At 41.8% G+C, this 23,162-nt stretch overlaps 1 protein-coding gene across 4 annotated transcripts in view; it reads right to left on the bottom strand.

Moving 5' to 3' along the window:
- Nucleotides 1-23,162, bottom strand: part of CCSER1 (coiled-coil serine rich protein 1) — an 814,997-nt gene that overhangs the window by 624,552 nt on the left and 167,283 nt on the right. For all 4 annotated transcript variants that reach the window (XM_081959555.1, XM_081959558.1, XM_081959556.1 and 1 more), the window contains exon 4: nucleotides 7,754-7,847. In XM_081959555.1, the coding sequence (XP_081815681.1) occupies nucleotides 7,754-7,847 (94 nt within the window). The remainder of the gene's footprint in view (nucleotides 1-7,753; nucleotides 7,848-23,162) is intronic.

The following is a 23,162-nucleotide window of genomic DNA, read 5'->3' as shown; positions in this document are numbered from 1 at the left end:
TATCAACAACCTCAGCTATGCAGATGATACCACTTTAATGGCAGAAAGTGAAGAGGGACTAAAAAGCCTCTTGATGAGGGTGAAGAAGGAGAGTGCAAAAGTTGGCTTGAAACTCAACATTAAGAAAACTAAGATCATGGCATCTGGCCCTCTCAATTCCTGGCATATAGATGGGGATGAAATGGTGACAGATTTTAATTCCCTGGGCTCCAAGATCATTGCAGATGGGGATTGCACCCAAGAAATTAAAAGACGCTTGCTCCTGGGGAGGAAAGTTGCGGCAAATGTAGTAGACAATAAACTAAAAAGTTGAGGCATCACCCTGCCAACAAAAGTGTGTATAGTCAAGGGTATGGTTTTCCCAGTTGCAATGTATGGCTGTGAAGGTTGGATCATAAGAAAGGCTGAATGCCAAAGAACTGAGGCCTTTGAATTATGGTGCTTGAGAAGATTCCTGCGAGTCCCTTCGACTGCAAGGCGATCAAACCGGTCAGTCCTAGAGGAGATCAACCCTGACTTCTCTTTAGAAGATCCTGAAGAGGAAACTCAAATACTTTGGCCACCTAATGAAAAGGAAGGACTCACTGGAAAAGAGCCTAATGCTGGGAAAGACTGAGGGCAAAAGAAGAAGGGGACGCCAGAGAAAGAGGTCGCTGGATGGAGTCATCGAAGCAGTAGGCGTGAGCTTAAATGGACTCCAGAGGATGGTAGAGGACAGGAAGGCCTGGAGGAACGTCATCCATGGAGTCGCGAGGGGTCGGACACAACTTCGCAACTAACAACAACAACTGCTTTTCAGTGTGATGTTTCTTCAATATCTCAATCTATGTTCCAGCCATAGAGTTTCCTGGGAGTCTCCAGCTAAGGATTAACCAGATCCAACCTTGTTTCTCTTTTGCAAGAAAGATCAGCTCAATGCTGCCATGTGCTGTATTATTTATGGCCTGGGATGAAATCCACAGGTAACTGTATCCACAGGCTGTTGGGTTGTTGTTGTTGTTGTTGTTTTGTCATTTGTCATCTTGATGTAAATGTCATCTTCAAGAGCTCAGGTTTCCGATCTGTGAATATCAACCTAGCAGCATGTCGAAAGAGCAAAATAATCCATGCAATCCCCCTCCCTCAATGTAAGAAATAAAGCTGGTACGACAAGGAACGACAATTCCCAGGTTAGAAAGAATTTATTATGTCAATGCAGATCAAGGAGGTCTCAAAGCCACAAAAACAAAAAGCCAGGGAAATGCCAAACTGATTTGAAAAAGCAGGGAAAGGAGAATGCCTAGAATTTAAATATGCAATACAGACTGATGGAGACTGGTTCTCTGTGTGTATAGGACTTGTCCCTGTTTACAATGAATCTAGCCCGCATCGTATCTGTCAGCCTTTTGTCAAGTAAGTCTGTCCTGCCCCAGCAGTATATCGATAGTGTAGGAATTAACAGCTGTCTCCTTTAAGAAACTACCTCCTGGGAAATGTAGGCAGAGACTGCCTAATGGGAAATGGGGTTCCATGACATGTGATCATATCTGTGTTTTTGATTGGCCATTGGGGCTTTCTGCCTGTGCGCGGAACAAAGACGGTCTTTTTTAAATGCTATTTTGAATATCAGCTCGACTGGGGAAGCAACGTGTGTGCCTCCTCTCTCAACATGGGAGCCAATTCATCCTCTTTTTACACCGCGTGATGGGACAGATTATGGAAAGTCAGAAGTATCTTAACACTGAATTCTTGTTATTAAGAATGCCTGATAATAAACTTGATCGGAATGAGATTCTTAAGCGTGGAGTTACCTGCATGCCCCAAGCGAGCCTACAGCGCTCGAGGCAGAACAAAGTCAGTTCATAATTAGGAAGTCAAAGTCAATTTTCAGCTATGCAGGTAATCCTCAACTTACGACCACAATTGACCCCGGAATTTATGTTGCTCCGGGAGAAATGTGTTAAGTGAGTTTTGTCCCATTTTATGACTTTTCTTGCCACATTTGTTAAGCGAATCACTGCAGTTGTTAAATTGCTAACATGGTTGTTAAGTGAATCTGGCTTCCCCATTGCCTTTGCTCATCAAATGGCCACATGACCCCAGGACACTGCAACCGTCATAGATATGAAACAGTTGTCAAACATCTGAATGTAAATCATGTGACCATGGGGATCCTGCAATGGTCATAAGTGTGAAAAATGATCCTAAGTCACTTTTTTCAGTGCCGTTGTGACTTCGAACAGCCATTAAATGAACTGTTGTAAGTCGAGGACTACCTGTAGTATATATATGAAAACCTGACATCTATGGGGCATTTAGCCATGCCGGCCATATGACTACGGAGACGTCTGCGGACAGCGCTAGCTCTTCGGCTTTGAAACAAAGGTGAGCACCGCCCCATAGAGTCGGGAACGACTAGCACATATACAATCCAATACAATAGCAGAGTTGGAAGGGACCTTGGAGATCTTCTAGTCCAACCCGCTGCCTAGGCAGGAAACCCTATACCGTTACAGACAAATGGCTATCCAACATCTTCTTAAAGACTTCCCGTGTTGGGGCATTCACAACTTCTGGAAGCAAGCTGTTCCACTGATTAATTGTTCTAACTGTCAGGAAGTTTCTCCGCAGTTCTAAGTTGCTTCTCTCCTTGATTAGTTTCCACCCACTGCTTCTTGTTCTACCCTCAGGTGCCTTGGAGAATAGTTTGACTCCCTCTTCTTTGTGGCAACCCCTGAGATATTGGGAGACTGCTATCATGTCTCCCCTACTCCTTCTTTTCATTAAACTATGTGCGAGGGGAACCTTTCCCTTTCCCTTTAATATGTCATATTAAAAAAAAAGCTTATTTGGGAAACTCTTTAAGGTATTTCCAAGCAGAAAATACTCTTGATTAACCTCTTATGAGTCTACTACTAATCAGTGCAGTTTGTTAGGTCAGGATTCAGAAGCTTTAAAATGTTACCTAGCATTTCAGAACCTCCTGATTAGCAGTAAAGAACAAAACCTCTTCCGCGAACACCTGTTAGAATGCTAACCTAGAGACCTTAATTATTTCATCGGCATTTTACACCAACAACTCATTACACAGTGTTATTAAAATAGCCACAATGCCACAACATTAAACTTTAAAATGACAAAAAAAGCAGATCCATTTAATATTTTTATTATTTTCTAAATGGCACAGACCGATAAAAAGCTTATAGAGTATAAAAGTTCTGCAGAGAAATGAATGCAGATGAAACAAACATAGAATGTGGACATGCTGACTTCAATCAGTTGCAATCCTCATGAATGAAGGGAAATATACCTTTTCCCAGGATAATGTTCCAGGATCCAATCTGGGTCAGTCATTAGAGAGACATTCCCTGAAGATGGGTTCCAGAAGAAATCTGAAAGCTCGGAAGACCAAACCTCTGGTCCCAGTGACCAGCTCCAGATAAGAGTTGCAATCTTCCACAGATCATCCTAAGTTGTATTGTATTAAAAAGGTAAAGGTTCGCCTCGCACATATGTGCTAGTCATTCCTAACTCTAGGGGGCGGTGCTCATCTCCGTTTCAAAGCTGAAGAACCAGCGCTGTCCAAAGACGTCCCCGTGGTCATGTGGCAAGCATGACTAACTCCCAAAGGCACATGGAATGCTGTTACCTTCAAAGGTGGTTCCTACTTTTCTACTTGCATTTGACGTGCTTTCAAACTGCCAGGTTGGCAGAAGCTGCGACAAGTAACGGGAGCTCACTCTGTTACGAGGGTCTAGGGATTTGAACTGCCAACCTTTCTGATCAACAAGCTCAGCGTCTTAGCCACTGAGCCACCGCGTCCCTTTAGTGCATCGTAATACCTTGAATTAAACTGTACATATAGCATTGTATTTTGTCCTTGATCTATTGGTCTTAAAATATCTTAAAATCACTGCAACGAGAAGACATTAACAATAAACTTTGCCAAGACCACAATCCCTACTTCGTCCAAACACACAAACCAATGAATCTGTTAAATAGAATCATAGGGCTGGAAGGGATCTTGAAACTCATATAACCCCAATTCCCTGCTCAGGCAGGAGACCTTATACCACCTGGACAAATGGATGTCCAAACTTTTCACGAAATCTTGAAATGATGGAGCACCAACACCAGGAGGCAAGCTGTTCCATTGATTAATTGTTCTCACTGTCAGTAAATTTCTCCTTAGTATCTCTTCAACAAGCTTTCACCCATTGTTTCTTGTCCTACCTTCAGTTGCTTTGGAAAATTGGCAGACAACAATTGGTTAGGATCTTTAAACATTTAGTTTTTCAAGCTTCTGTTCTGACCCAGGTTTCTGGGAGCATGAAGCAAACTCCTTGTCCCGACAATAACCCCTTTTATTAATTTACTGTGAATTCTGCTCGTTCACATCCAGCAAAGTCTTTCAAGGGAGGATTTACAGTCACAGACCTTATCTTGCTTGGAGAGCTGCCAGATCGAAATCTGCAAAACTTGGCAAGGAGTCTCAGAGAGCCATGAACCAATTAAGCGAACCAATTGTCTTCTGCAAACTCCACTCCCCTTTTCCTCCTCTTTATTTCCTCTGGGAGAAGCCATTCATCATCCACCTGTGGCCTTACTCCCAAGTCGGCCCCTGTTCTTTAGCTGTCCCTTTTTCTGGCAACTCTGTGCATGCACACACTGGGAACAGGCCCCAACTGTTTATCTGCCTAACTGATGTCTGACTCTGAAGGCAGCTGATAACTGGCATACGGCTCTGGCCCCATCTCTGCTTCCAACACAGAACCCTCGTCAGAGCCTTCCCCAGACTCCAGGACTGGCCCATGTTCCTTCCCAGCCTCCTCACTGTCCAATCTGCTGCCAGTTCTCCCACAACATGGAGATACAGTCCAACTGGTACCTAGAACGAGTAGCATTATATGCAAACCACAATTATTTGCATTCTATCTTACTCTGTTTTAGGGCGAGACCAACACTTTTTTCTTGAAAATATACTTAATAAATTCCTACCGTATAAAGCTGATATCTACTGTTATGCTAGACAATTGTTCCGATAATCCTTTCCTTTGATAACTGAAATAAAAGCTCTTTTATTTATATGTGGAATGTTTTGAGTTACGAATTTAATGTTGAAATGTTAGAGATATCTGAATAGCAGAGTAGAAGAAAAACCTCAGAATAAGAAAGGTTAATTTAATACTGCTTCTTTGTGTAAGTGCTTTTTACTGTATAAAAACAGCAACCTACCATACAAAGCTGTCATATTTATTACTATGGTGTTTTCAAAACATTTAACCTCCTAATTTATATAGCGTAATAAGCAGGCACCCCTTAGGCAGATCATATTTGATTTATCAAGCTACCTTTTAAGCATTGACAGATTTCTGGAAACACTAAAAGATTCCAAATAAATATTTATCACATCTAGCAGGAAGATTTCTTTGCATTCCGAGTACTTTGTGGTTAATTCCCCACAGCAGCCCTATATAAGAAAAAGAAAACATATGCCTTGTCCCTTCCTTGATTATTTCCTGCCTTTATTGTTTTTACAAATAAGTCAAGGCGGCAAACATATCTAACACACTTTCCTTCTCTTATTTTTCCCCCCACATCAAGCAACCCTATGAGATGGGTGGGGCTGAGACGGGGGACTTGCCCAAAGTCACCCTGTTGGCTTCTAAGCTAGACAGGACTAGAACTCATGCTCCCCTGCTTTCTAGTGTGGTGCCTTAACCACTAGATCAAACTGGCTCAATTTCAAATTGTAGAGCAGGGGTGTCAAACTCAAGGCCCGGGGGGGGGGGGGGCTGGATCCGGCCCACGGGGTGCTTAGATCTTGCCCGTGGGGCCACTCTGGAAACAGCGAAAGATCACCCTGCGGTGCCTCTGTCAGTGAAAAACGGAGCTCAGGAGGGTTGTGTGTGGCTCTCCAGAGCTCTACTTTTGCTGGCAGAGGGTTGCAGGAAGCCGTCGCTACCGAAAACGGAGCTTGGGAGCCCGTTTTACCTGGAAGAGTGATCAGGCTCCCACAGGTGCCCACGATACGAGTGATGTTGACCTGGCCAGACCCACCCCAGCCCCCCTTCATCAAATACAACCCTGATGCGGCCCTCAATGAAATAGAGTTTGGCACCCCTGTTGTATAGAGAAAACCTACAGCAGTTCGCTAGACATCAGTTTATTTATTTTTATTTATTTATATTTGGTGCTTCTAGACCGCCCCCTCTCCCAGAAGGGACTCGGGGCGGTGTACAGTCCATAGAGAATATCACAAAATATAATAAAAAAGTGAAATATGTACAGTTTGGAGGAGGTTAAAATGCAATTAAAAGAACTGTACAAAGCTAATATAAATATAAGTTTTAAATCCCTAAAACAGACACAACAAATTAAAAAACCCCTAAGATAGCCAGATAGTAATACATTTGCCAGGAGGGACAGATTGTAATTATGCCAGGCCTGCTAATCGAAACAGGTGAGTCTTCAATTTTTGCCGGAAGGAGCGGAGGTCAGAAGTGGTTCTAATGTCAGTGATGTTAACCAGAACTTTGTACTTTTTCAGCTTCTGATAACAGTTTCTTTATTATTTATGAAGTACCGAAGGAGCGATGAGACCTAGTTTGGTGTAACAGTTAAAGGACTAAGAGTAGACATGTTTGTCAAGATACTGAGGATTTAATAGCTGCCAGCCGATGTAAAGTTGTAAGCTGTAATCAGTAAGCTAATGCAATGTGGCTGATGCAATGAGGCTAATTCATTGCAGCTATGGTATTGCCTCTTTAAGACTCTGGTGACACAAGTCATTTACTGTTTTAAGAGAAGTCTATACATAGATGATCATTAGAGGGTGTTTCTCTCTCTCAGCTTGTATTCAGTTCTCTCCTCGTGTCTGTAGTGAATGGTAAGGAAATTTATCTCCTGCATGTATATGTATATAGTTGTATATAAACCGCTGTTAATTGTCTTAAGGCTCTGTGTGCTGAGTTATTGCTCCTGGATTTATCACGTAATACTACTCATGCTGCCAAAACTCTGACAATGTTCTAGTCCTTCCTTAAGCACAAAAGCTAGCTGAGCCAGTCACTCTCTCTCTCAGACCTAGGAAAGAGGCAATGGCAAGGCAGTTCTGAAAAGTATTTCAGAAAACTGCACAGGTACTTAAGAAGAATGACACAAAGACCAAAGAAAAAACACTTCAACAAAGATCTGACAATCTTAAATAAACCCTACTTACGCAAGGATGTAAACTAAATTGATAATGTAAAATGAGTTTAAAAAATGATGTAAAAACATTAATGGTGAAAGTGAAAGAAAGGGTAGGAGGAAAAATGTACGGAAAAAACAAAACCTTTGGAGGATTACTAGGGTAACCCTTCTTTATTTATTTCATAGGCAATAGGTATTAAGCTATCTGAAGAATCATTAACCTTCCAGTTTCTGGACAGTTAAGATTCAACTGTATCAAAAAGAAGCAAAGGAAGATGTGAGTATTAATCTTACAAAGGGAAAAATGCATGTTTTTTTTCCCAGTAAAAACAACATTATGAATGGTGTTAAGGAAGAAATAAGCATCTGGGGAAAAGGACGCTGTCTTTGCCAACTGCCTAAAGCAATCTGAACCATTCTGAACTAGATACACTTGAAAGCAATTTAAATTAGATGTATCTTCTATTCTTCTTTTTGTCCCGTTAAGAATTATATTTACAACTCGCTTCCTGAAAAGGTACTCAGAGTAAAAGCTCATTCAACCAAAGTGTTTAAGCCATTATATTTTCTTGGGGCTTACCAGACGGTCGATGCTGGGGATCTTCTAGGAATTCCAAATCAAGCATCAGGTCATCTTCATCCAAGTCACAAGAGCCCAGGTTATTCAATACATCCTGTAATACGCCCAGAAAATAGGATATGTTAAGGAGGAAGAGGATAAAAGATCAAGAGTAGCATCACAGAAACAACATAATTGTTTGATGGATGTAATATGAAATAAGTGAAGAATTGCTTCAATACCAGGCACCAGGCACAGACCAGAGGTGGTATTCAGCCACTTCTGACCAGTTCTGGAGAACAGATAGTAGAAATTTTGAGTAGTTCGGAGAACCGGCAAATACCACTCCTGGCTGGCCCCGCCCCCATCTATTCTCTGCCTCCCCAGTTCCAGCTGATCGGCTGAGTCTTCTTTGTTGCACTGAACAGGAGAACAGAGCTGGAAAGCAGGTTAGTGGGGTGGGGAGGGAATGGGGATGTTATAGTATCCTTCCCCCAGGAGTGGTGAGGGAATGGGGATTTTGCAGTATCGTTCCCCAGGCACGCCCACCAAGCCACACCCACCAAACCACACCATACCCACCAAGCCACTTCCACAGAACCGGCAGTAAAAAAATTGAATCTCACCACTGGCACAGATATGAAGAATGTACAATATATAAATTGAAATTGACAACAAAGGGAATGTTTTCAGCACTGTCCCATCAACATGTATTAAGTCAAGATCCGTGGAATATTTAACAGATTCCTCCAATGTGAAAACAATCCCAACTAGAACAGAAAAAAAAATCCATCTGGATTTACAGTGTTCTCCCTGTGAGTCACCCAGACCATCCATAAATTAATTTTTGGAACTCCCAAATTACTCTGTTTGGATATTTAGAAAAGATCACGTGGGTTGTAGAATCTAATCTTAATTTTGATCCAAAAATTTATTCTCTGGAAAAAATAGGAATTACTACACATCTCAATGGCTTATGGATTGTACAATTATGATTAAAAAAAGGACTGAGAATTTGACGGAAACATGTGTCTAATCCAACATAGTTGTTTTCTATAACAAATGTGGCAATTTTTTTGCACTGCTTATTCTTTTCCCTTTTAGTATTAAACTAACAATGGGCCACACATTTTATGAATTGTAATTTTACTATAGTTAGACCATGTATAATTGACAGACTAGATTTTATCGTAGATTTTAGTTGTTATTTATTATTTTATACTAGACTTTTTAATTGTATATTACTGAGTGCTTTTATTTATTCTGGTCTCTGGTCTATGATTGTTTAGAATTTTTAACAACTCTTATAAAGGAAGCATAACTGTACAATTTATTCAGGAGGAGAATATTAGTGAAACAAATGTAAAAAATATTCAAGCATAATTTCGGTCAAAGCCAATGAAACGAAAAATGTTCAGAGAAGCAACTACAATTAATTTGACAGAAAGTGTCCTGTATTCTTCATTACTGACCCTGGTATCTGGTAACACTGTCGGTGAAATTCAGAGCTAGGAAGGCACCATAAAATAAACCACGATAGTGTCATAGATTCCTTGTTTGTTCTTAGAATGTGTTCTGAATCATATCACACATTTTTTTAAAGAAGACCTTACAGAGAAATTCCAGGTGATGGGATATTATTTTCCACTACAAAATCTCCAGGATCTCAGAATATATATACTGACAAAGGTATTTGATACGAGAATATCAGAAGTGGTATTCAGCCAGTTCTCACCGGTTCTCGTGAACCGGTAGCGGAAATTTTGAGTAGTTCAGAGAACTGGAAAATACCACCTCTAGCTTGCTACGCCTACATCTATTCACTGCCTCCCGAGTCCCAGCTGATCAGCTGGGTCTTCTTTTGTTGCCCTGCACAGGAGAACGGAGCTGGAAAGCAGATTAGTGGGGTGGGGAGGGAATGAGGATTTTACAGTATCCTTGCCCTGGAGTGGGATGGAAATGGAGATTTTGCAGTATCCGCCCACCAAGCCAAGCCCACCAAGCCACACCCACCAAGCCACTCCACGCCCAGAGAACGGGTAGTAAAAAAATTTGAATCCCAACAGTGGAAAATATTCAATGATTTGTATAAAACAAAGGGATTATCTTAAATTATCTGCTCATAAACATCCCTTGAATATGAGATATGAACCATTAAATAACTATTAGACTGGAAAGAATATAAAAGAATAATTCATATGAAGCCACCAAGGTTATCTAAAACTGACTCCATTGTTTCTTGCGTATTATTTTGATAATGCTCTTAAACAATACCTCATAAGACTTGATGTAGAAATGTACTAATTATGCTAAATTAACTGTGTAATCTGTTAATGTGATTTTTTGCTGTTTTAAGTTGTGGTATATTTGCCTAAACAAATAGCACTTTTCTGGCTCACAGAACTTATTTCATTTTAACAGTATTTCTGTGATTTCTGAGATCAGTAAGGCTAGTGGGACAAGATACTTCAATACTCTGAAAATAGTAAAATGTTATTCTAAATGTAAACTGACTCCTAAACTGTTAAAGCACAGTGAGTGTAAATGTTAAACAAAGTAACTTTAGACAGATACTTTCAAATATAAAGCAATTATTTATATGAAAAAAATTAGATCCTAGGTAGCTACAGATATTTCTCTCTCTGAGCACAAAGAGGAAAAATATCTGCTGCTAACATCGTGTAGGCGGCAGGAAGGGCATCAAACTCTATTCAGTTACCCCGACTCCACCTCAAGGGATTACAAGGTCATTGAAAGAAAAAGAAAAGACCTCATATTAAAAAGTTAGAACTCAAAAAACACTGCCATTCATCAACTATTCTAATTTGGACAACTCTTGTACCCACCTTTTATAAAATTACTATTATTAAGACTATCTATAGATTCAACTAGTTCAGGCTGCAAAAAATCTAGATGACCCCAGACGGCACTAAAGAGACGTCGAAACTCTTTTAACGGCATCATGTGGAATTTAGGAAATCCAGATTAACTCTCATTAGAACGTTGATTTAAAAGGATATGCAGTTTTAACAGTATGTGTGTGCCTGTGCGTGTCTTTGTATAGTTTTTAACACTATGTGTCAAGTTGTTCTGACCCAGGCTTCCTTAGAAAGCAAGAAGCAAGGTCTTGGTCCCTGCAAAACCTTTTTTATTTACAATGAATTCCTTTCATTCACAATCAGCAAGTCTTAGTAAACAGTCTTTCCGAAAAATGTTTATCCACACGCACCTTATCTCATTGGGAGCGCTGCCAGGTAACTCGTTTCCAAAAGCAGGGCAAGGCAAAACTTGGCACAGAGTCTCTTAAAGTCACACACAGAACTTGCCAATCTTGAACCGACCGAATGAACGCATTGTTTCCTGCAAAAGCCCACATTCCTCTTTTGTTTCCTCTGGGAGGGGCCAATCACCCCCAAGATGTGGCTTTACCTCTAAGTCGACGCTGCTTTCTTAGTTGTTCTTGTATTCTGGCAGCTCTGTGCATGTACACACTAGGAACAGGTTCCAGCTGTTCTTCTGCCTCACTGCTGTCTAACTCCCTCTCTGCCTCTGACGCAAAGCCCTCGTCTGAGCTTTCCTCAGCCCCCAGGACTGGCCCATGTTCCTCCCCAACCTCCCCACTGTCCGACTCTGCTGCCAGCTCCGCTGGCCGCCAGCCAGAACACAAGTTCTAGTTTAAAATCTCCCCAATGAACATATTTTGTTAGAAAAGAGGAAAGGAAAGGAAAGGAAGGAGACATTTCTCATCACTACTCCAAAGAAATGCTGACAGATGAATGCTGACATGTTCACCTCCTCTTTTTTTTCCTCCCTCAAAGGTTTAATTACCGCTTGCAGAAAAATGTTTCAGCAAAAGGCCTTAATAAAACTCTCCATTTATTTTGAAATAGCCCCTTAGAAATTCTAAAATACAACTTCCCCCTTTTGCTAAACATGCTGATCTTAATCCCTGATGTACCTGTAAAATGAAGCTAAAATGGGCTTTGCTATTTTGCCTAACCACTCATATTTGTATTGAGACACCTCTCTTATGCTAAAGTGTGTATGTGATGTCACCAAACAATGCAGGTAAAATACCTCTGCAGTGGATTTAGGCACCTGCAAGCTGGCTGATAACTCTATTTTATAACTCTAAAAGCCACAATCATTCTTTTCCAAGGGTTGTGGGGGAGGGGGAGAAACAAACTCTAAGCTGTGAGAATCAACTTTAAGTTCCTTTCCCCTCAATCTAAGTAGGTTGCAGACGCAACAATGTCGGTCGAAGGAGGATTGCCACTGGAATTCAAACTATTTGCCCCAATGCCCTGAGATAACTGAAAGCAGTTAAGCAGTGGTGAAATTCAAATTTTTTCCCTACCGCTTTTGTAGGTGTGGCTGGCTTAATAGTGTGGTCATGTGACTGGATGGGCCTGGCCAACTTTTTTTTTAATTTTTTTCAAGCATTTTTTTAACTACCTGTTCTCCTGAATGCTAAAAAAAAGTTTTTTTTAAAAAAAGTGATGATTGTGCGGCATAGATAGATAGATAGACAGACAGACAGACAGACAGACAGACAGACAGACTCCTCATGGAATTTCAAGAAATTAAAATACAGTGTTTTTCTGTAGATGTGCACAAGAGGTACCCTCTTCTGGTAGCTTGAGAGTAGGAAAAGAGATTGAAACACAGGGAAAAAAGGATACAGCAGAGGCAAAGATTTCTATTTATTATTTTTAAGCACCAGTTTTGGAGTTTGCAACTGGAATATTGAGATTGCCTTATCAAATCAAAGTAAAACCAGAAGAGAAAAGAATAACGTTCAATAGGCTCCATTTAGCTATATGGTTCCATCTGTGTCAACATCCAACGATGAGTATCCAAATAAAAGTCCAGAATCATTTTCTTTTCTGAAAAACTTACTGGTTTATTGAATACATAACTTGGGAAGGCTGAAGTAAAACTAATTCTGAGTTTCTCAACCCCCAGTACATACCGTATTTTTTGGAGTACAAGACACAACTTTTTCCCTCAAACAAGAGGGTGAAAATCTGGGTGCGTCTTATACACTGAATACAGCATTTTTGGCCTCCCGAAACCCCACCACCTTCACCAAAATGGCCGTGCATATCCTTTAGGAGGCTTCCAGAGTCTCCTGGGGCTGGGGAGGGTAGAAACGAGTGAAAAATGGGCTGTTTTTGCTCCCCCCAGCCCCTAGGAGCATTCTATAAGCCTCCTAAAGGCTATGCATGCCCTTTTTTTGATGAAAAACAGGCCCATTTTCGTGAAAAGCGGGCTACTTTTGGGAAGTCTGCAGAGTGCAAAAACTTTTTTTATTTGCCTCTTCAAAATCTTGGTGCGTCTTATACTCCAGTGCGTCTTGTACTCCAAAAAATATGGTAGTATTAATCAATGATTTCCCCAGACCAACCCTCAAGGTTTCTATATAGACCAAATAAAGTTCCCATTGTTAGGCAAACTATTTGTCTCACTTGTCCACCTGCTAAATCATCCTTGAACGTTTCCAGTTTCTCACAAACTTTAGTGGAGCTGTAGAAGTTTCGTTTCCTCTAGTAACCTCCTCTCATAACCAACACCTCCCTCCTTCCTCTAATGATGAGATCAGACATGCACATGCCAATATTTCATTCTTGACAATCTGTTGATTTGCGGTCCCCTCCCGACATTCTGATTATCCAAATGCAAAACTGTGTTTGTTGTATCTACGTGTAAAACTTCTAGAACGAGATTCTCAACTTGGGCAATTTTAAGACGCACGGACTTCATCTCTTAGAATTCCCCAGCTCCAACTTCTGAGAGTTGGAATTCCACACACCAAAGTTGAGAAACATGATTCTAACACTTTCCTAGAACTCATTCAAAGATAATCTCTTAAGTTTTGCTCAGCCATTTATATCGGCCTTTTCCTGCTTATTACAGATCGTATAGAAAATATTTATTGTCTCTTCCTATGAACCAATATTCTCTTATTCAGATGATGCCAATTACTATCCAATTATAGCAACATGGTTACAAAATCTTGACTAATGCTTGTGACATTCTGTGTTCTGATTGTGAACATCATAATGAATCCACATCCCGTTAATACCAGATGTTTATTAACAAATTGTTAGGCTTCTACTGTGTCTGCGGTGTTGTTCAGCAGTTAATTTTGGCTACACTCATAATTAAAATTGTCATCCTCCAACATAAATAATCTGTATTGTTATACCATTGTTTTGTCAGATTTCAACTGTTACTTTGCAAATGCAATCAATACAATTTAATTTATGATAATCTTAATGACTTATTGAGGGGTTTTTTTTTCACCAGAACTTAATTTATATTGAAAATTAAATTTTAAATTCAATTTAAAATACAGTGTGCTAAAAATACATACGCCATTTTTCCACTTGACAATAACTTTTCAGAATAAGAATAATTTAAGTGAAATAAATAGTAAAATATGAAAGGGACGGGGTAGGGGAGCAAGAAGCATATTCTTTCAAAAATTAAATGTGATCTCAGTTTTGTCCAACTTTAGAAAAGAAACCAAACTCTTTCTTCTCAAGCAAAATTCCTGAATTTTACCTTCTTTCCCTGAGAATAAGCCCTCCCCGGATAATAAGGCCAATCGGGCTTTTAAGTACATGCGCTAAAATAAGCCCTCCCACGAAAATAAGCCCTCCTTGAAAATATTGCAACACAGCAGCAGCCATGAGGTGACCACGTTTACCGCCTCCTGCACCTCAAAAATAATAAGACCTCCCCAAACATAAGGCCAAGTGCTTATTGGGGGGGGGTGTCAAAAAAAAAAAGACACTGTGTTATTTTCGGGGAAACACGGTAGCTTTAAAACATGATTTATTTTTTGTTCTGGAAAGCGTGGCCAATCAATTTTAGCCTGGATTATAAGCTAAAATGATGATGATGGTTGTGGATACATCTCATTTCAGTAATTTATTTATAGAACATACAAACAAAAAACTCACATACATAGGTACAACAGAAAAAAAAATCAATAAATGACAGAAGCGTTTTAGAAAGTTAAATTTTTCAGTTAAAAGGACCAAAAATACTTATTAACTACAACTAATTAAATATTTCCAATAGGACTAGGGTCAGAAAAACAACCAGCAACATTAAAAATAGAAAATCCATTTATAGCAATGTTAACTTCAGAGAATTGTAACTACGTAATTCATAGGGATGATGAAACACTTCTTTTTAACTTACCACAGCTTTTAGAAAATAAAATAAAATCACTTTTAGGGGACTGGAGACTAAAACATATGAAGAACAGTTGCAGGAACTGGGTATGTCTAGTTTAATGAAAAGAAGGACTAGGGGAGACATGATAGCAGTGCTCCAGTATCTCAGGGGTTGAAGAGGGAGTCAAACTATTCTCCAAGGCACCTGAGGGCAGGACAAGAAGCAATGGGTGGAAACTAATGAAGGAGAGAAGCAACTTAGAACTGAGGAGAAATTTCCTGACAGTTAGAACAATTAATCAGAGGAACAGAAGTTGCCTCCAGAAGTTGTGAATGCCCCAACACTGGAAGTCTTTAAGAAGATGTTGGATAGCCATTTGTCTGAAACGGTATAGGGTTTCCTGCCTAGGCAGGGGGTTGGACTAGAAGACCTCCAAGGTCCCTTCCAACTCTGCTATTGTATTATTGTATTATTGTACTTGATAAACCGAAATAGGGGGAAGACCTATAATCACTGATTTTACTTCTGTCATTCCAAGAATTTTTGTGCATTTAAGGTACAGGATGAAAAATTCAAACTACCACTCAATGGCACCAAAGAGAACGTTCTGTTTACCTTGGGTGCTATTCACTGGTCTTCAAGATTTCTGCAGCTCAGCTATTTAGATAAGCAGCTATGAGACAGTCCTGATAGCTGCTGAATCTGAGCCTCAGATCCACTGAATTCAAAGGGGCTTAATTTCACGAAATTGAATATGAGGTTTGTACATTTCAAAAAGGATTTAAAGGCAAGCATAGAAAACCCAGTTTTTTTATTAAATAGCTCCTCTTTTTACATTTTGTTATGTCTAGAAAGGGCTGCTTTAAGAGCAGAAGTCTGAAGAATAATGGATTGCTTTAATAAATTGCAGAAATACGTTGTGGTTGGATAAAGATCAAAGCAGTTCTTCCAAATCATATTTGAAGCATGCAAGACCTTGGTGGATATTTCTTTCTCTGCTATCGGTGGGACGGAAAATTTTAACTGGTCAAACTGTGATGCATACACCTGTAATTAAGAGACGTCCACATAAATTGCCTGGATTCAGGCACTTGACAGCCAATGTATTTACCACAGTTGAAGCATCCCAAGGTCATGTGATCACCTTCCCAGCCAACTTCTGGCAAGGAAAGCCAATGGGGAAGCTGCAAAACGCTCGCAATGCAGGTTCCGGCAAGCCCTTTGCCACCAATGCGGCCGGAAAGGCCACCTCGCTGCCGTCTGCCGTTCGGCGCCTCAGGATCGCCGCAGCCCGCTTCCTCAGCCTCCTCCTCCCCGTCATTCGGCTTCCATGCCTTCACGCCGTCAGCATTCCCTTTCCGTGGGGGACCCAGCTGAGGCCTTCCCAGAGTGGCTTGTAGACTCGGCCTCCTCAACCTTGGAGGGCCGGGGTAAGCTGCACCTCCCAATCTCTATTGAGGGGGTTCCCTGCCCTATGGAGGTGGACACAGGGTCGGCCCGATCTGTAATGTCATGGGCCACCCTTCGCTCCCTACTTCCCTGGATCAGACCCCACCATCTGAAGCCCCCTGACTGTCGGCTGCGCGATTACCAGGGCAACATCATTGACCTGATGGGCTGCCGACCCTTTCATATTACTTTTGGCTCCCGCCAGGCAAAACTGCCCTTACTCATTGTGAAGAACCCCCTGGCCTCCCTCCTCGGGCTGGATTGGTTTAATGCCCTGGGCTTGTCTATCGCTGGGGTCCACTCTCTTTCTTCCCTCCCTCCTGATTCCCTTCCTTCTATCTCCTCCCTCCTTTCCGAATTCTCCGATGTTTTCGCTCCCTCCTTAGGCTGTTACACGGGCTCACCTATCTCCCTGAACCTCGACCCCTCCATTCCGCCCATCCGCCTTAAGGCCCGCCGGCTCCCATTTGCTTTGAAAGCAAAAGTCGACGCGGAGCTGGACAAACTGATTGGTCAAGGCGTCTTGGAACCCGTCGATTTCTCCCCCTGGGAGACGCCCATAGTAGTGCCTTTGAAGTCCGACGGATCTATTAGGATCTGCACGGACTTCAAATCCACTCTCAACAAGGCCCTCCAATCGCACCCCTACCCTGTGCCCGTTGTGCAGCGCGTCCTGCACACTCTGGGCCAGGGTCGCATTTTCGCTAAGCTAGACCTCGCGCAGGCGTACCAGCAACTGCCTGTCGACGACGCCACTGCGCTTGCGCAGACTATCGTTACACACCGCGGCGCATTCAAATGCCGCCGCCTCCAGTTTGGCGTCAGCGTGGCCCCGGGCATTTTCCAGGGACTCATGGAGCGTTTGCTCCATGGCATCCCCGGGGTCACACCCTATTTTGATGATGTTCTAATTGCTGCCCCTAATCAATTAGAACTCATCAAAATTCTACGCCTGGTCCTTCGACAGTTCCGTGCCGCCGGCCTGCACCTCAAACCATCTAAGTGCCAACTCGGCGTGCCCTCTGTCACCTTCCTTGGCTTCCTGATCGATGCCCACGGCATCCACCCAGACCCCTCAAAGGTCGAAGCCATTCTCTCCGCCCCCACACCTTCCAACAAAGTGGAGCTCCAAGCCTTCCTTGGTCTCCTCAATTTCTATTCCTCATTTATCCCCCACAAAGCTTCCCTGGCCGAACCCCTTCACCGCCTGCTTGACTCATCCTCTCCCTGGTTGTGGACCAGCCGCGAGGCGCATGCGCTCGCGGCTGTCAAACGCTCGCTCACTGCCCCCCAGTCCTCGCCCAGTATGACGAGCGTTTTCCACTTACCTTGGCTTGCGACGCTTCCCCCTTTGGCGTCGGGGCGGTTCTTAGCCATTCCTACCCTGATGGCTCGGAAGTGCCCATAGCCTTTTACTCCCGCACCTTATCCAGAACTGAGCGAAATTACAGCCAGCTGGATAAGGAGGCCCTTGCTGCCGTTGCGGGAGTAAAACGTTTTCATTACTACCTCTACGGCCGCCCATTCTCCCTGGTCACCGACCACAAGCCCTTGTTGGGCATTATTGCGGGGGACCGTCCCACTCCCCCCATTCTTTCCCCACGCATGTCCCGCTGGGCAGAATTCCTGTCTTCCTATTCCTACACCCTATCCTACAAGCCTGGCGGCCACATCGCTCACGCTGATGCATTGAGCCGCTGCCCTCTGCTTCTTCCCGTCATCTTCACTGAGACGCTCCCAGCGCGTGCGCAGGCATCCGTTGTACTTGGATGATTACGCCTGCGCAATCCAGGGGAAAGGGGTGTTGTATACCGGCGAGCCTGGCCAGCAGAGGGCAGTCGAGAGGAGGAGCCCTCTGATTGGCCCAGGCGCGCCGGCCAGCCGGCGGGAGAAATCCTTCGTTCCAATTGGTTCGTCGTCTGACAGCTCGTTGTATAAATAGCTGTCAGACGACTAGTTTGTGTTCCTGTCAGTTCCTAGTTAATAAACACGTTGGCTTACATTCCGTCTCCGTCTCCTCATTCGAGACTACAACAGGAACTATTGTAGCAACTAATATTCAAAGCTGGGTTTCTGCTTCAGCCACCCTTATCTTTGCCTGCTGCTCTATATTTCATTTGCAAGATGTTTATTATTTATGCAAGGAATTGATTTGTCTATGTGTTTTACTGTAGGGGTTTGTTCAACACTATAGCTCTCCAATCAGAACCTTAAAATGGCATAGCACTCCACACTCCCTACCGACCTATACAGTTGCTGAAGCAGATCTGCCTAGTGACATGAATCCCTTCCATATCAGCATTATTTCATCCTGCTTTATAAACACCACATCTATAATTACAGAAACACATGGAGAGAGACAGAGAGACAGACAGATACAGAGAGACAGACAGACAGAGAGAGACAGAGAAAGACAGAGACACAGAGAGAAAGAGAGAGACAGAGAGAGATACAGAGAGACACACAGAGACAGAGAGACAGACAGAGAGACAGAGAGACACACACAGAGAGACAGACAGAGACACAGAGAGAGAGACAGATACAGAGAGAGAGAGACAAAGACAGACAGAGACAGACAGAGGCAGACAGAGAGAAAGAGAGACAGAGACAGAGAGAGATACAGAGAGACACACACAGAGAGAGAAAGACAGAGAGACAGAAAGAGACAGAGAGAGGGAGAGAGAGACACAGAGACAGATACAGAGAGACACAGAGACAGAGACAGAGAGAAGGAGAGAGACAGAGAGAAAGAGACACAGAGAGAAAGACAGAGACAGACAGAGAGACAGATACACAGAGAAAGAGAGAGACAGCAACAGAGAGAGAGGGACAGAGAAAGAGAGAGTAGAAGAAGAAGCAATTTGCAGAACAATAAGAAGACAAATATACTAAAGGATAAAAGTCTAACATTTGAGCAAAAGCCTTTATCAAAAGAATGATTTAATACCACAGAAGCAGCCATAGGCCTAGGTTGCCAAGGAAACAGAGAGAATCCCAGTAATATTTAGCAATAGTGTTTTTATTATACCATTATATTAATGATATTCCAGTAAGGGCTCACTTTGCAGATTTAATATGCGAGACTCCATTTTAACTAGCAAACCCTACCAAAGGACAGGAAATTGTCATTACAAAGTAAAGGTCAACTTTAAGTAAGTTATTTACCAATTTCCTGACTATTTGAATGAATGAAAGAAGCTGTTCAGAAACGGCATTATATTTGATTTTCAGATATATATTTTTTGTGGTCTTCAAAAGCGGTATGATCAGATAAACCATTTGTCCTTAGTTTTGAACTCATATTTTATATACTGAAACTGAGACCCAGCTCTGAAAACACACACACACACACACACACACACACACACTCAGAGAGAGGAGGGAGAGGGAGAGGGAGGGAGGGAGAGAGAGAGACATCTGTGTGTGTGCGTGCGTAGTTTTCATTTTGCAGAGTTGACTCCCACCATTTACTTTCTCTTTGTTCTTCGTATTTGAATGAGACACTCTCTCTCTCTGTCTCTCTCTCTCAGATCTGAAGATCATGTGATCCCCGTTTGCGATCTTCCCAACCGACTTCCCAAAAGCAAAGTCAATGAGAAAAGCTGGATTTGTTTAACAAGAGCTCGATTCACTCAACACGACGCAGTGATTTGTTTAAGAACCGTGGCAAAAAAAAATGTAAAACCAGCCGCCGTTCACCTAACAATCCCCTTGCTTAGCGGCAGAAATTCTGGAGCCAACTGAAGCCATAAGTCAAGAACCGCCTGTACAGCAAGGTAAGATACGGAAAAGAGAAGGCAATGTAACTACACAGCCTACTTTCTAAGTACCGTATTTTTCGGTCTATAAGACACATCGCAGTATAAGACGCACCATGATTTTGAAGAGGCAAACTTTTTAAAAAAGTTTTTGCACTCTGCAGGCCTCCCAAACCCTCTGCATGCCTTGTTTTTTTTGCCAAAAATGGGGGGGGGGGGTTGGATGCAGAACTTTGGGAGTCTCTTAGAGTGCTCCTGGTGGCTGGGGGGGAAACGGCCTGTTTTTTGCCTTCCCCAGCCCTCAGGAGCACTTCGCAAGTCTCCCAAACCCTCTGCATGTCCATTTTTGCAAAGGGGGTGGAGTTTTGGTAGGCCAAAAATGCTGTATTCAGTGTATAAGACGCACCCAGATTTTCAAGGTGAGTCTTATACGCCAAAAAATACGGTAAGTCATTCTACTAACACAGAGCTCTTACAAAACTTCGACACTGTGTTTAGAAAGATCATAGCTATCAACTGTCCTTTGCTGAAACCGCTCTACAATAGCAAAAAAGGGACTAATGTACAACTTTCAGTTCATTGGACTGTACAGCTATTATCAGAAGTGTCATAGTGCCAGTAAGAATAGTCTGAATATAATGACTCCCGTAGAATCCCTAGCGTACAAGACGGCACTACTCTTTTTAATACTTTCTTATCGTACAATTAAATGGTCTGTGAGTTATTTTATATACTTTAATCACTTCAAAGACCAGAATACAATGCTAGCAGCAGTGTCTGGTCAGGTCCTTTCAATGAAAAGCACCTTTTTATCATTTTACATTCTTTGCTATTTATGCAGTATATATATATATTTAATCTGATCATCCTATCAGAAAGACTCAAAAACCATCAAAATGATCCGTATGGTTTGGGCAATGTCTAGTTCCTGAACTAATCGAACAGAACTAAACTGCTATTTTCATTTGCCTTTCATATAATTTACTGGTTGACTTGACTGTTGGGTTTCCCTTATCAAATATAATTTGAATAAAGAGCAAAAAATATCATCTGGCCAATAATGAGTGGTGGGATTTACTTATCTTCCCTACCAGTTCACAAATGTTAACTGCTCGTAGTGCTCGGGCATTACATTGGGGCGGGTGGGCAAAACCTCCCGCACCTGCCGCTACCAGTTCACCCGAACCGGAGAGAACCAACTGAAAACCACCTCTGCCCATAATCTACGAGTCTTGGGACATTTTTAAATTCACTAAGACCTTTATGAAATGTATTGCAACAATGGATTAAAAAAAAAACAGGTACTATAAATTTAAGCCTCAGCATGGGGAATGAAGGGATGTAGTGGCTCAGTGGCTAAGATGCTTAGCTTGTTGATAAGAAAGGTTGGCAGTTTGAGTCCCTAGCACCACATAATGGAGTGAGCTCCTGTTACTTGTCCCAGCTTCTGGCAACCTAGCAGTTTGAAGGCACGTAAAAAATGCAAGTAGAAAAATAGGAACCACCTTTGGTGGGAAGGTAACAGCATTCTGTGCACCTTCGGCATTTAATCATGCCAGCCACAAGACCATGGAGACGTCTTCAGACAGCGCTGCTCTTCGGCTTTGAAATGGAGATGAGCACTGCCCCCTAGAGTCAGGAACGACTAGCACATATGTGCGAGGGGAACCTTTACCTTTACCTTACCACCTTTACCTTTATGGGGAACGAAACTTAGTTGTGTTATATTATCTGCTTTTCCACTTATTAATACATTCGATCAACATCAATTAAGTTTCCTTGGTTATAACAAGAAGCAACTTTTATCACATTATTACTATCTTTGCATCGCAGAAAAATGCAGTGTTGAAAGGCGGAAAAATATTTTCCAGTTATATGAATCGCAATTGAAAATGCAGTGAATTGTTATCCTTGCCAAAAGGACTGCAGATTGCTATTAAATAATATACTGCATCTTACCGCCAAAGGAGTCACCTTTTGTACCACAGCCATGAAAATCAGCTGAAAGATTAAATATAAACGGACATCATCCATTTACAGAAACATTTGCTGGCCTGTTCTTGAACACTTTCAATTAAATAATAACTGATAGGAGAGTTTCCAGCAAAGGAAGAAAAAAAAAAGCATTCAGGAGAATGTCCCAAAGGTGCTTTTTTTTTTCAAGAGGCAACTGGACTTTCTGGTTTTTCTTTAAAGACGCTTCTTCGGCTCTGATTGGATGGTGGGGAATGGAAGGATTTATACTCCTTGCAGACAGCTGGACATTTGCATTCTTTTAGCAGGTTGTTAAGGCCACCTGGAGGTTTATCTGTGTCCTCGGGGTCACCTGAGTGGTGCAAATCGGTGTGGCACCTTCTTGGAACTGTTGAAAGGACTGTGTTGGAGACTGGAGATAGATGATGTCGTATCCCCCCCCCCCTTTGTTGAGAGAGGGCTGTTCAATGTTGACACAGATGGCCTCTTTGACCCCTCTTTCAAACCAGTGATCCTCTCTGTCCAAAATGTGGACTTTGCTGTCTTCAAAAGAGTGGCCTTTGTCTTTTAGATGATGGAAGGAACGGATGAGGGGCTTCGAGCCTTCACAAGATACTCAGTTGCCAGGAGATGTCCATACAAGATTTATTAAAAAAAGAAATTAGAATGCAAATACCACAAATGGCAAGAAATAAAAGATTGTACTACTTTATAAAATAATAAATAAATAATAAATACTTTTGGATGGATATATGGATGATGTAATGAAATGTTATAATAAAAAATAATTTGAATTTATTTAAAGTTAGAATATTTTGTATAAAATGAAGTAATAATAGTTATAGTCAAATCAATGATTAATAATGATAATACTGTACTCATATATATTGATAATATGAGATTTTATATCATCTGTAAGTGAGGACTATGGAGGGGATGCATAAAATTTTGGTAACCAAAGATAAACAATGTTAAAATATGGAATTTGTCTTATCAATGGTTAGACGAAGAATTTTATAAAGATGTATTATTATTGGATGGATTTTGGATGATGTAATGAA

Source organism: Natrix helvetica, assembly GCF_964273705.1.
Source record: "Natrix helvetica genome assembly, chromosome: 7".
NCBI lineage: Eukaryota > Metazoa > Chordata > Lepidosauria > Squamata > Natricidae > Natrix > Natrix helvetica.
This window is presented reverse-complemented; position numbering and strand designations above follow the sequence as displayed.